This window comes from Taudactylus pleione, unplaced genomic scaffold (genome assembly GCF_031769625.1).
Source record: "Taudactylus pleione unplaced genomic scaffold, aTauple2 ptg000189l, whole genome shotgun sequence".
Lineage (NCBI taxonomy): Eukaryota > Metazoa > Chordata > Amphibia > Anura > Myobatrachidae > Taudactylus > Taudactylus pleione.
Window position 1 is genome coordinate 11,311,392 of NW_028284591.1, and position 12,720 is coordinate 11,324,111.

General features: G+C 47.0%; 1 protein-coding gene across 1 annotated transcript in view; it reads right to left on the bottom strand.

The window, feature by feature from the left end:
* Nucleotides 1-12,720, bottom strand: part of LOXHD1 (lipoxygenase homology PLAT domains 1) — a 365,669-nt gene that overhangs the window by 320,747 nt on the left and 32,202 nt on the right. Inside the window, exon 7 of the mRNA XM_088476506.1 lies at nt 3,352-3,550. Coding sequence (XP_088332632.1) covers nt 3,352-3,550 — 199 coding nt within the window. The remainder of the gene's footprint in view (nt 1-3,351; nt 3,551-12,720) is intronic.

Consider the following 12,720-nt stretch of genomic DNA (forward strand, 5'->3'; position numbering starts at 1 on the left):
GCGCAGTGGGGAACATTGACCCACTTGCGAGCGTACTGCCGCTTGCGAGTGGGTCTGAATGACCCCCTGTATCAATAAAACATATCCTTGTATCTGAATAACTGTAAATATCTATCAATCTATCTATCTATCTATCTATCTACCTACCTCATATCTATCTATCTGTCTATTGTGATAGAAGCACTGGAGAAGTCTGGGATGGCATATATGTGTGTCCCAGATTCCTATCATATGTGATTTAAAACCCCAGGAAAAGTCTGTTATGCCAAACAGACCAGAAGTGTCGGCTTTTGGTAAAAACCGGATAATGGGTCCTAGGGGTGTGGATGTGAGAAGAGAAGGGAGGGCTCCATCCACAGGCCATTCCAGGAGTTGGGACATTCAGTCTGAGAGCAGGCTGATTAGTAGTTGCACCTGGAAGTGGCTCAGATAAGCTGTGTAATGGGGGGGTATCCACTTAGCGATATACAAACGACAGCACGATTGCGACATTGCAATCGTGCTGACGTTTGTATAGCTAGTGTTGTGCCTAGACTGAACGTTCACTCGTTCAGTCCCGGCACGTCCCTCATCCCCGCACATGCAGAACTTGACGAGATTGTCAGGTTGACCAGCATGTACGAGCGATGTTGGATGTCGGAAACGACCCGCGGGCACGCACATCGTGGGTCGCTTCCGTCCTAAACATGCCTGATGCATGCGCAATTTGCAAGCGATTGCACGATAACGACATCGTTATCGTGCAATCGCTTGTTTAAATTGCTTAGTGGATACCCCCCCATTAGGTTTTGGTTCAGTGTCTCACATACCCTGGGGAGAAACAGACACTGAGGTTTGTTTAGAGACACTGTTATTTAAAAGTGCTGTGTTTGTGTTTGTGGTAAGGCAGTAGGCCCTGCCACTTGTAGAGAGGGAATACCCTGTCTAGTTAGTGCCCAGACGGGCTAGGATTTATTTTTATGCTTTGTTTATTTTGTTGTGTATATTGCACAATAAAACTGGTTCCGACCAGCTTGCACGAAAACCCTGGACTGGAGTGCTGCTTCCTGGCTGCTGTGTGTAAGGAGGTTTCCACCTACCCCAGAAGAGGGACCCCCCTACCCCCACTATATCACTCTATCTATCTATCTATCTATCTCATATATATCTATCTATCTCTCTATCTATCTATCTATCTATCTAATCAATAGCCTAAGGACCTGATTCAGGTTGGATCCCAAGGCTGCGGACGTATGCAGCCGGTCGATGTTTGCGCTCTGCGTATGCATCGCAGTGCGTGCGCAAGCCGGCCACTGCGATCAGGTATGCGAACGCTGTGGACACGCAGCGGCACAAAGAAATGATGGACAGGAAGCACCTTTTGGGGAAGGAGCGGGGGGTGGTCGAAGGATCGCAGACGTGCCTGTGCGTTTGAACGCCGTTACAGGGGCGTGCATAATTGAGTCCCTGCGATGGCATACGCAGCCAGAGGTCTAGATGGCTACAGGAAATTTCGCAGTTTGTGAGTCAGGGTCAGCTTAACCACGACGTATGTGCGTATGGGTCCAATGTTACCCGATGTTACCGATGTTTTTGCTGACTTGCGGATGTATGTAATGGGAAGTGGGCGGCTTTATACAGAGGTCGGCGTCTTGGTAGAGCACCACGATCGCATTCATTTCCATATTTTCACAGCGAGCGGGTGCGTGCGATTGCAGACGTGCCATCCGTGCTGAATCAGGCCCTAAATATACAAGTAGTAAGATATCTGATGATAATCTGGCAGCCGGCGGGTAACCTGAGCTGCAGCCGTACAGTCTGCCGTCATCTCCATGAATGAGATATCGTGTTACCGCCGTATCATACAAAGACGTGCAAACAAGTGTAACATACAGACAGACAGCGGTACACACTGCATCATACAGACTTAGGGACAACGGTACAGTGGCACAGTGTTTAGTATTGCTGCCTCATAGCTTCAGTTCCAACCAGGCTCCTGTGTGTGTGGGGTGTGTATGTTCCCCGTGTTTGCAGCATGGGATTACTTATTCCCACAATACAAACACTTACTGTAGGCTAACTGGTTTCTGATGAAAATTTAACCCTATAGTGTACAAGTGTAAATGTGCCAGGGGCCGGGAATATAAGCTCCACTGGGGTACATGTCACACAGACTGGTGTACTATACTGACAGATAATGGTACATGTCACACAGACCGGTGTACTATACTGACAGATAATGTACATGTCACACAGACCGGTGTACTATACTGACAGATAATGTACATGTCACACAGACCGGTGTACTATACTGACAGATAATGTACATGTCACACAGACCGGTGTACTATACTGACAGATAATGTACATGTCACACAGACCGGTGTACTATACTGACAGATAATGTACATGTCACACAGACCGGTGTACTATACTGACAGATAATGTACATGTCACACAGACCGGTGTACTATACTGACAGATAATGTACATGTCACACAGACCGGTGTACTATACTGACAGATAATGTACATGTCACACAGACCGGTGTACTATACTGACAGATAATGTACATGTCACACAGACCGGTGTACTATACTGACAGATAATGTACATGTCACACAGACCGGTGTACTATACTGACAGATAATGTACATGTCACACAGACCGGTGTACTATACTGACAGATAATGTACATGTCACACAGACCGGTGTACTATACTGACAGATAATGTACATGTCACACAGACCGGTGTACTATACTGACAGATAATGTACATGTCACACAGACCAGTGTACTATACTGACAGATAATGTACATGTCACACAGACCGGTGTACTATACTGACAGATAATGTACATGTCACACAGACCGGTGTACTATACTGACAGATAATGTACATGTCACACAGACCGGTGTACTATACTGACAGATAATGTACATGTCACACAGACCGGTGTACTATACTGACAGATAATGTACATGTCACACAGACCGGTGTACTATACTGACAGATAATGTACATGTCACACAGACCGGTGTACTATACTGAGAGATAATGTACATGTCACACAGACCGGTGTACTATACTGACAGATAATGTACATGTCACACAGACCGGTGTATTATACTGACAGATAATGTACATGTCACACAGACCAGTGTACTATACTGACAGATAATGGTACATGTCACACAGACCGGTGTACTATACTGACAGATAATGTACATGTCACACAGACCGGTGTACTATACTGACAGATAATGTACATGTCACACAGACCGGTGTACTATACTGACAGATAATGGTACATGTCACACAGACCGGTGTACTATACTGACAGATAATGGTACATGTCATTTCCTCCTACCAGTATGATCTGTTGCTTTGCCTTCCAGCTGATGAAGGGAATTTTTCCTGTCAGGCGTTAGCGTTCGGCTGAGCTGGCAATCGGTATGGTACAGAGAAAACCATCGCCGACACGGGAAACGCCACGTCTTGTCTTGGTTTGTGTTGGTAACAAAGACTTCATCCACGTACCAGGCGTGTTGCTGCTCCAGACCATCATGCTGTATCAGGACACAGAGGTTAGTTCAAATCTTTCCCGATGACCCGATTAATACAGATGTGCACAGAAAAGTGTATTATTATTTATTTATTTATTTACTAAAGAATGAGACTGTATTTATTATCAGATGCATCCACTCATCATACATATCCCCAATATTTAAAATTTGCCCCTGCAGTGTTATTATTATAATCAATATTATTATTTATATTTTTATTATTGTCTTTTTTCTACAATAATGAAGAAATCTGGTATTTGGAAGCTCTCTGTATGGTCAAAATCTCGACGTGTGTGATGTCGGCACTTAGAGTGCCGACGGAAAGTACTGGGGTCAGGGGGAGGGTTAGATTAAGCACTAGGGGGAGAGGGATAGGTTTAGGATGCGGAGGGGGGATAGGTTTAAGCACTAAGCACTAGGGAGGGAGGGTTTGGGCCAGGGGAAGGGAGAGGGGTAGTGTTAGGATACTGACCGCCAGCTGTCGGTATCCTAACCCTGTCGGAATGCCGGCATCGTGATTCTGACCCAACTCCTCTGTCCCGGCCATAGGACTTTCTAAAGTGTCTGTTTCTACGAAGTCCATAGGGTCCACAGGGTTGACCTTGGGGTATAACTGGATCTGGATCCACGGGCACCACGCAGTTAAAGCTTTTGCTGCTCCCAGGGTGCACTGGGTCCATCCTCCTATATACCCGGCCCCCGAGCCACAGGCACCTCAGTTGGTAAGTAGCCAAGGCCAGAGGAGGAAAAAACAGAGGGAAGGAAGACTGGAACACACAAGAACCATACTCACAGAGCCCATATGAAGCCAGGTGCATCAAGGGGGGCGCCCTGCGGACCCTATGGACTTTGTAGAAACAGAGATAACAAAGGTAAGTTCTTACCATATCTCTTGTTTTCTACTTCAGGGTCCATAGGGGGTCCACAGGTTTGACCTTGGGGATGTCCCAAAGAGGTTCAACTAAGGGTGGGGACGCTCCTGTGCTGAAAGGAGAATCCGGCGCCCGAAGGATGCATCCTGAGAGGCGAAAGTGTCAAAAGCATAGAACCTCAGAAAGGTCTGGATGGAAGACCATGTGGCCGCCTTACACAGCTGATTGGAGTACCAAGGACGTCTGGGCCAAGCCGGAGCCACCAGCAGAAGTGTGCTGCCGTCCTGTTTGAATTTCTGAAGGACCCGAGGCAGCAGGGATATCGGAGGGAATAGATACGCCAGCTGAAATGTCCATTTCACTGACAGTGCGTCCACCAGGCTTGCGCCTGCGTCTCTTGTCCTGGATCTGTACACAGGCAGCTTGCGATTGTGACGGGAGGCCATGAGGTACACCTCCGGCAGTCCCCACCTGTCCACGAGTAGTTGAAATACCTCTGGATGAAGCGACCATTCCCCGGGATGCACGGTGTGACGGCTGAGGAAGCCCGCCTCCCAATTGAGGACTCCTGGAATGAAGACTGCCAAGATGGCCGGAAGGTGGCACTCCGCCCAAGACAGGATGCGTGACACCTCTGCTCGACTGCGAGTCCCCCCTTGATGGTTGATGTATGCCACCGTGGTGGCGTTGTTGGACTGAACTTGTATGGCCCTTCCTCGAAGAGTGTGACCGGATAACTGGAAGGCCCTGTACACAGCCTGAAATTCCAGAATTGATGGGAAGAACCACTTCTTCCGCCGTCCAACAGCCCTGAAGTGAAAGTGGACCCGTCACTGCACCCCAACCCCGGAGACTGGCATCTGTCATGAGCAGAACCCAGTCCGGGTTCCAAAAGGGGCGACCCTTGGTGAGATGAGATGTCTGAAGCCACCAAGCAAGCCACAGGTGCACCTCCGGAGACAACACCAGCATCTGAGTCCTGATCCGGTGTGGTAACCTGTTCCATTTGGATAGAATCAGCCCCTGCAGGGGCCTGGAATGAAACTGGGCATACTCCACCATGTCGAATGCCGACACCATGGACCCCAGATCCCTCATTACCGAGTGAACCGACACTCGGCAACTCGTCAGGCAACTGCACACCCGCAGTTGTAAGGAGGAAATCTTTTCCAGAGTGAGAATCCGGCAGGGCTCCCAAATGAACCATCCGTTGTGATGGAATCAGGGAGGACTTTTTCCGATTTATCAGCCACCCGTGCATTTGCAGACAAGCGATCGTCAGGTGTAGATGTTGTAGAAGTACCTCTGGAGAGCTTGCCAGCAACAGGAGGTCGTCCAGATACGGCAGAAGCCGTATACCCTGGCTCCATAGATGGGCGGCCATGACCGCCATAATTTTGGTGAATACCCTTTTAGCCATGGAGAGGCCAAAGGGCAGAGCCTGAAACTGTATGTGGTGTTGTCGTATAGCAAACCTCGGATACCGTTGGTGTGAAGGCGCTATAGGAACATGAAGGTAGGCATCCTGGATGTCCAGGGAGACCATCTAATCCCCAGGTTCCATAGCTAGAATGATGGAACGCAAAGTTTCCATCCTGAATTTGGGAACTTTGAGAAACTTGTTCAGCGACTTTAAATTAAGGATAGTCCGATGAGACCCATTGGGTTTCTGCACCAGAAACAGAGTAGAATAGTAACCCGTCCAGCTTTGAGAAGGCGGAATGGGGACAATGACCCCTGCTTTCAGCAAGGACTCTATTGCCTTCTGAATCTGCAAGGCCTTGGTCTCGTCCTGAGAAGGACTCGTGCAGAAGAACTGTTGGGTAGGTCTGAGACGAAAGGAGAGGGCATACCCCTGAGAGACCACTTCTCGAAAGGGGATGTACTGAAAAAATCAGTTGATACTGTCGGAATATATTGAAAATGGGGACATTACAAACCCCAGGGCATGTCGATGTTCAAAAATAAAGATATTCCCAGCGCACACCTGCTTGCACATCAACCTCTTTGAGTATACAAGATAATTCCAAACTAATGGGTACTTTATACTGTAAATGAATAAAATCAACGATTCCAAAGTATATTTAAAATGCTGTTTATTTTTGGACACCTTGTGTACAGTAACTCACAAATTTAAATGATAAATAGTATAAGTAACTGTGTGTACAGTATTGTGTTAAAAATGCTTATAAGCAAAGAAAATTGATTCTAAAATAATTTATAAAATAGTATATTCTATTATATGTGAGAAGTAATAACAGTCGTATTACAATCTACATAAATAGCAGTATTTGTATGGATGCTAGTAGCTCCTAATACCGGTATACACAACAGTTAGGAAGTCCTCAGACAATTCCCCATCATCCGAGGACGCCTCCGAGTCTGATACTTGCGCAGACAGGGTTGACAAAACAGGGCGTTTAGACGCCTTCTGAGGCTTAACCACAGAAAAAAAAGGATTCCCTCCAGCTCACTGCAGCAATGTGAACAATATCAACAACAAATACTTCAATCCTACATGATAATATAGATTCAGAGGTATTTGTTACATACATTTGCAAATATATGAATAAGCGCCAGGCCATCGTCAAGGCTCCTCTATACTGCCTTCTGAGGCCTGTCACTCCCTAGCATAGTTTGGAAAGCTGAGGATGAGGCCGCCAAACTCTGGACTGAACTGGAGAACACATCCACCCATGGTGGTTGACCCGCCTGAATAAGACCCAGAAAGGGAATGACGGACTGCTGAGTCACTGGAGGAGACTGAATATATACATAGGTAACCCCGTATATGGACTAACAGTCTGAGGCCCAGAGGGAGACTGCAATAGATGCGGTATACCCTGAGATGGCTGGTTGGGGCAAACCCCTAGGGGGGAGGGCAGTCGGGACCGCCAGACGGTCTGCGATGGAAGCCAGACCCTGCTGGCACCTCACACACAGCCCATCCTGTGATAAATCCGCCTGGATAACACCTGCGACGCAGCATCTGAAGGAGAATAGAATAGGAGCCGCGGAGCGCTAAATTTCCTCGTCAAACATGATAAAATATATATTTCAATACAATAGGGAAGTTCAGTCATTTACTCCTGGCGCGCCCACAAGCATGCAGCACACAAGCCCACATATATGGTACCGTGTAGCACGCAACTGTATGTGACAGACCTCACAAATACATGAATTTATAGAAGTGAGGTCTGAGAAAAGCCTTTCCCCACACACCTGCCAGGGCTGTAGGAGAAGGAGAGGGATAGGTATAGACTGACAGTAAGTAGAAATAAAGCACAGACAGTCAGCACTAGCACAAGTCACATACAATGCAGAAAGTTAACACTCACTGCACCTTGTCACTACAATCAACCTCCCAGATTCAGTGTATAGTGCCCAGATATAGTGTTGTGTATGCTGTCCTAGCAGGGGAGAGGTACACAGGGGGACCGGGCCACACCTGGCGATGCTGCCAGGGTATAAATGGCCGCCGGAGACCTCAGAGGAGGAGTGGCCGCAGGAGGAATGCAGCTCAGCATCGCCAGACCTGAGCGGAAAGGCGTGCTGAGCTGAGGGGAGGAGCCGCTAGACAGGGAAGGCTGCCTCCCCGGCTAGCATTTAACCCCCAGGACGCCGGTTCCCGCTTCCAGCAATTACTCCCTGGTGGTCTAGTGTTCCCGCGGGGTATTCCTCCGTAGAGGGGGAGCAAGCCGCTACTGCTAGCACCTCTGGTTCGTCCCCAGAGACCGTAGGCAGACGACTCCATATACCCGTGGGTCACCGCAAGCGGTGACACGCGTCTTACCTGATCCCCGGGTGCTCCGGCAGCAGTCGTGGGATTCCCCAGAGCCCGGCTAGTACAGACTCTGGGGTCCCGACGCGATCCCCAGATCTGTACTGGCATTGCGGTGCCAGCGGGGTGTAGGAGCGGCAGCTTTTACGTCCAATGGACAGTCTGACACTGCCGCTCTGAAGAGTAAAAAAAACAAATAAAATTAAATAAACTCAAAAAATAAAATAAGCTTAGGGGTTGCTATACAGCCCCCCTGTGCACAGGGTGACCCGACTCCGGCCAGGCACCAACTTATACTGAGGTGCCTGTGGCCCGGGGGCGGGGTATAGAGGAGGATGGACCCAGTGCATCCTGGGAGCAGCAAAAGCTTTTAACTGCGTGGTGCCTGTGGATCCAGATCCAGCTATACCCCAAGGTCAACCCTGTGGACCCCCTATGGACCCTGAAGTAGAAAAACACATATTTTTGAGTTTAGATTTACAGAAGTGCACATTCTGGATGCAATTTATAAAACGCACTCGATGCGCAGGTCTAAGCTGATCTTCCCATCGTATATGAAGGTGCAGAAGAATCTGCGGAGACTCTCGGTGCAGAAGTCCAACGTCTGAACGCTTTACAGCCACTGCCTCCAACATGTAGTGCCCAGCTTACACTCATAGGGGTACATGAAAATGAAAAGTGGGGTTGTTGTCATAGCAACCAATCAGATTTTAGATTTCTCTATTGCATTCTAGAAAATGATACACAGATTCTGATTGGTTGCTATGGGTATCACCATCAAGTGTCTATTTTAGAAGCTTTAGTAAATCTACCCCATTGTCTTAATTAAGTAAAGTGCGAGTACAAATCTATCAAAGTGCAAAAGGTGTCCACATAAAAGGACTGTACCCGAAGTCCACAGACCTGAGCATTGTGAAGATGCACCCTGTGTTGGCCGGCCCCCGAACATGTGATATGGTGATGTCACAACGAGGGGGCGGGGCGGGGCCGGTGAAACTAAGAAAAAGCTGTGCACCCGAAGTATTCTAAGGGCGTTTCGAGCAGCGGCTTTCTAGACTGCAGGGTGCCACCCGGGGTGATGTCATCACTCGCCCATTCCTAGTTAGTCCTGGATCTGAGCATTGGTGCAAAAAACCTTTTTGCATCTCCCTTTCCCTGCACAGGTAGAAACAGACCTAAAAATACGTCCTTTTTACCCCTTCTTTGCATTTCAATTATCTCTGACTGGTAAGATTACAGGGTGTATTTACTCATCGTCGATTTTTTAGTCGCTTTTTATGTTGATTTTAATCAACTGAAATAGACTCAAAATCGACTGTATAAATCAATGGCCAAATCTTTAATTTACTAACATTCAATTTTGAATTTGATTTCAAAATCAAATGCGATGTGGGATGATTTTCAAGTATGTAAAAATGGTCGTTTTGGAATGTGCACTTCACAACATCACCTGCAAAATCCCCTGTACAACATCACCTGCAAAATCCCCCATACAACATTACCTGCAAAATCCCCCATACAACATCACCTGCAAAATCCCCCATACAACATCACCTGCAAAATCCCCTATACAACATCACCTGCAAAATCCCCTATACAACATCACCTGCAAAATCCCCTATACAACATCACCTGCAAAATCCCCTATACAACATCACCTGCAAAATCCCCTATACAATATCACCTGCAAAAACCACTATACAAACTCACCTGCAAAATCCACTATACAACATCACCTGCAGAATCCACGATACAAACTCACCTGCAAAATCCCCTATACAACATCACCTGCAAAATCCCCTATACAACATCACCTGCAAAAACCACTATACAACATCACCTGCAAAATCCACGATACAAACTCACCTGCAAAATCCACGATACAAACTCACCTGCAAAATCCACTATACAACATCACCTGCAAAATCCACGATACAAACCTCACCTGCAAAATCCTCTAGACATCATCACCTGCAAAATCCCTTATACAACATTACCTGCAAAATCCCCTATACAACATTACCTGCAAAATCCTCTATACAGAATCACCTACAAAATCCCCTATACAGAATCACCTACAAAATCCCCTATACAACCTCACCTGCAAAATCCACGATACAACCTCACCTGCAAAGTCCTCTAGACATCATCACCTGCAAAATCCCCTATACAACATTACCTGCAAAATCCCCTATACAACATCACCTGCAAAATCCCCTATACAACATCACCTGCAAAATCCCCTATACAACATCACCTGCAAAATCCCCTATACAACATCACCTGCAAAATCCCCTATACAACATCACCTGCAAAATCCCCTATACAACATTACCTGCAAAATCCTCTAGACAACATCACCTGCAAAATCCCCTATACAACATCACCTGCAAAATCCTCTATACAACATCACCTGCAAATTCCACTATACAACATCACCTGCAAAATCCCCTATACAACATCACCTGTAAACTCCCCTATACAACATTACCTGCAAAATCCTCTAGACAACATCACCTGCAAAATCCCGTATACAACATCACCTGCAAAATCACCTATACAACATTACCTGCAAAATCCTCTATTTATTTATTTATTACCAGTTATTTATATAGCGCACACATATTCCGCAGCGCTTTACAGAGAATTTTTGGCCATTCACTTCAGTCCCTGCCCCAGTGGAGCTTACAATCTATATTCCCTACCACATGCTCACACACATACACACTAGGGTTAATTTTTGCTGGGAGCCAATTAACCTACCAGTATATTTTTGGAGTGTGGGAGGAAACCGGAGCACCCGGAGGGAACCCACGCAAGCACAGGGAGAATATACAAACTCCGCACAGTTAAGGCTGTGGTGGGAATTGAACCCACGACCTCAGTGCTGTGAGGCAGTAACGCTAACCATTACACCGTTTGTGCTGCCCTCTATACAACCTCACCTGCAAAATCCCCTATACAACCTCACCTGCAAAATCCCCTATACAACCTCACCTGCAAAATCCCCTATACAACATCACCTGCAAAATCCCCTATATAACATCACCTGCAAAATCCCCTATACAACATCACCTGCAAAAATCCCTACAAAATCTCCTACAGAATCAACACTTCCTTATGTTCTCCTATCAGGCAAAATACTGTATACACCACATACACAGTGGCAGTTCTAGGCACGGGCTAGCAGGGCCGTTGCCCGGAGCGCAGCCCTGCCAGAACTCACCACCATCGCACGTCCGGCTGTGGAGAAAAACCCCGCCCTCCACCTTCCCGCTGGCGTTACTGGGTAAACGCTCACGGGGAGGGAAGGGGCGCAGCAGTGCAGAACGGGACGGCGCTGGGCGCATAGAAGCCTAGCGCCGGCCTTGCACATACACTGTAAGCCAGAAAAACTCATAACAAAAATGTTGGCACACACCCAAGTAAATTGAAAGGGAGTTTTGTGGTGAGAGAGGAGGGGGAGGGTATAGCAGGAGAGGTCATTTCATATACTGTAGGTGCTTAAAAAGTGATGTCAGAGGTTTTTCATGTCATTTTCTGTATTGTTATTGTCATTTTGACGTTTTTCTTATTTTTTTGTCTAGTCTAATTTATTTATGTTTGTCAGTGTTTCTGTGTGCCTGCCTGTGGAGTGTGTGTGTGTGTTTATGTTTGTCAGTGTTTCTGTGTGCCTGCCTGTGGAGTGTGTGTGTTTATGTTTGTCAGTGTTTCTGTGTGCCTGCCTGTGGAGTGTGTGTGTGTTTATGTTTGTCAGTGTTTCTGTGTGCCTGCCTGTGGAGTGTGTGTGTGTTTATGTTTGTCAGTGTTTCTGTGTGCCTGCCTGTGGAGTGTGTGTGTTTATGTTTGTCAGTGTTTCTGTGTGCCTGCCTGTGGAGTGTGTGTGTGTTTATGTTTGTCAGTGTTTCTGTGTGCCTGCCTGTGGAGTGTGTGTGTTTATGTTTGTCAGTGTTTCTGTGTGCCTGCCTGTGGAGTGTGTGTGTGTCTGCCTGTGGAGTGTGTGTGTGTTTATGTTTGTCAGTGTTTCTGTGTGCCTGCCTGTGGAGTGTGTGTGTTTATGTTTGTCAGTGTTTCTGTGTGCCTGCCTGTGGAGTGTGTGTGTTTTTATGTTTGTCAGTGTTTCTGTGTGCCTGCCTGTGGAGTGTGTGTGTTTATGTTTGTCAGTATTTCTGTGTGCCTGCCTGTGGAGTGTGTGTGTTTATTTTTGTCAGTGTCTCTGTGTGCCTCCCTGTGGAGTGTGTGTGTTTATTTTTGTCAGTGTTTCTGTGTGCCTGCCTGTGGAGTGTGTATGTGTTTATTTTTGTCAGTGTTTCTGTGTGCCTGCCTGTGGAGTGTGTATGTGTTTATTTTTGTCAGTGTTTCTGTGTGCCTGCCTGTGGAGTGTGTATGTGTTTATTTTTGTCAGTGTTTCTGTGTGCCTGCCTGTGGAGTGTGTATGTGTTTATTTTTGTCAGTGTTTCTGTGTGCCTGCCTGTGGAGTGTGTGTGTGTGTTTATTTTTGTCAGTGTTTCTGTGAGCCT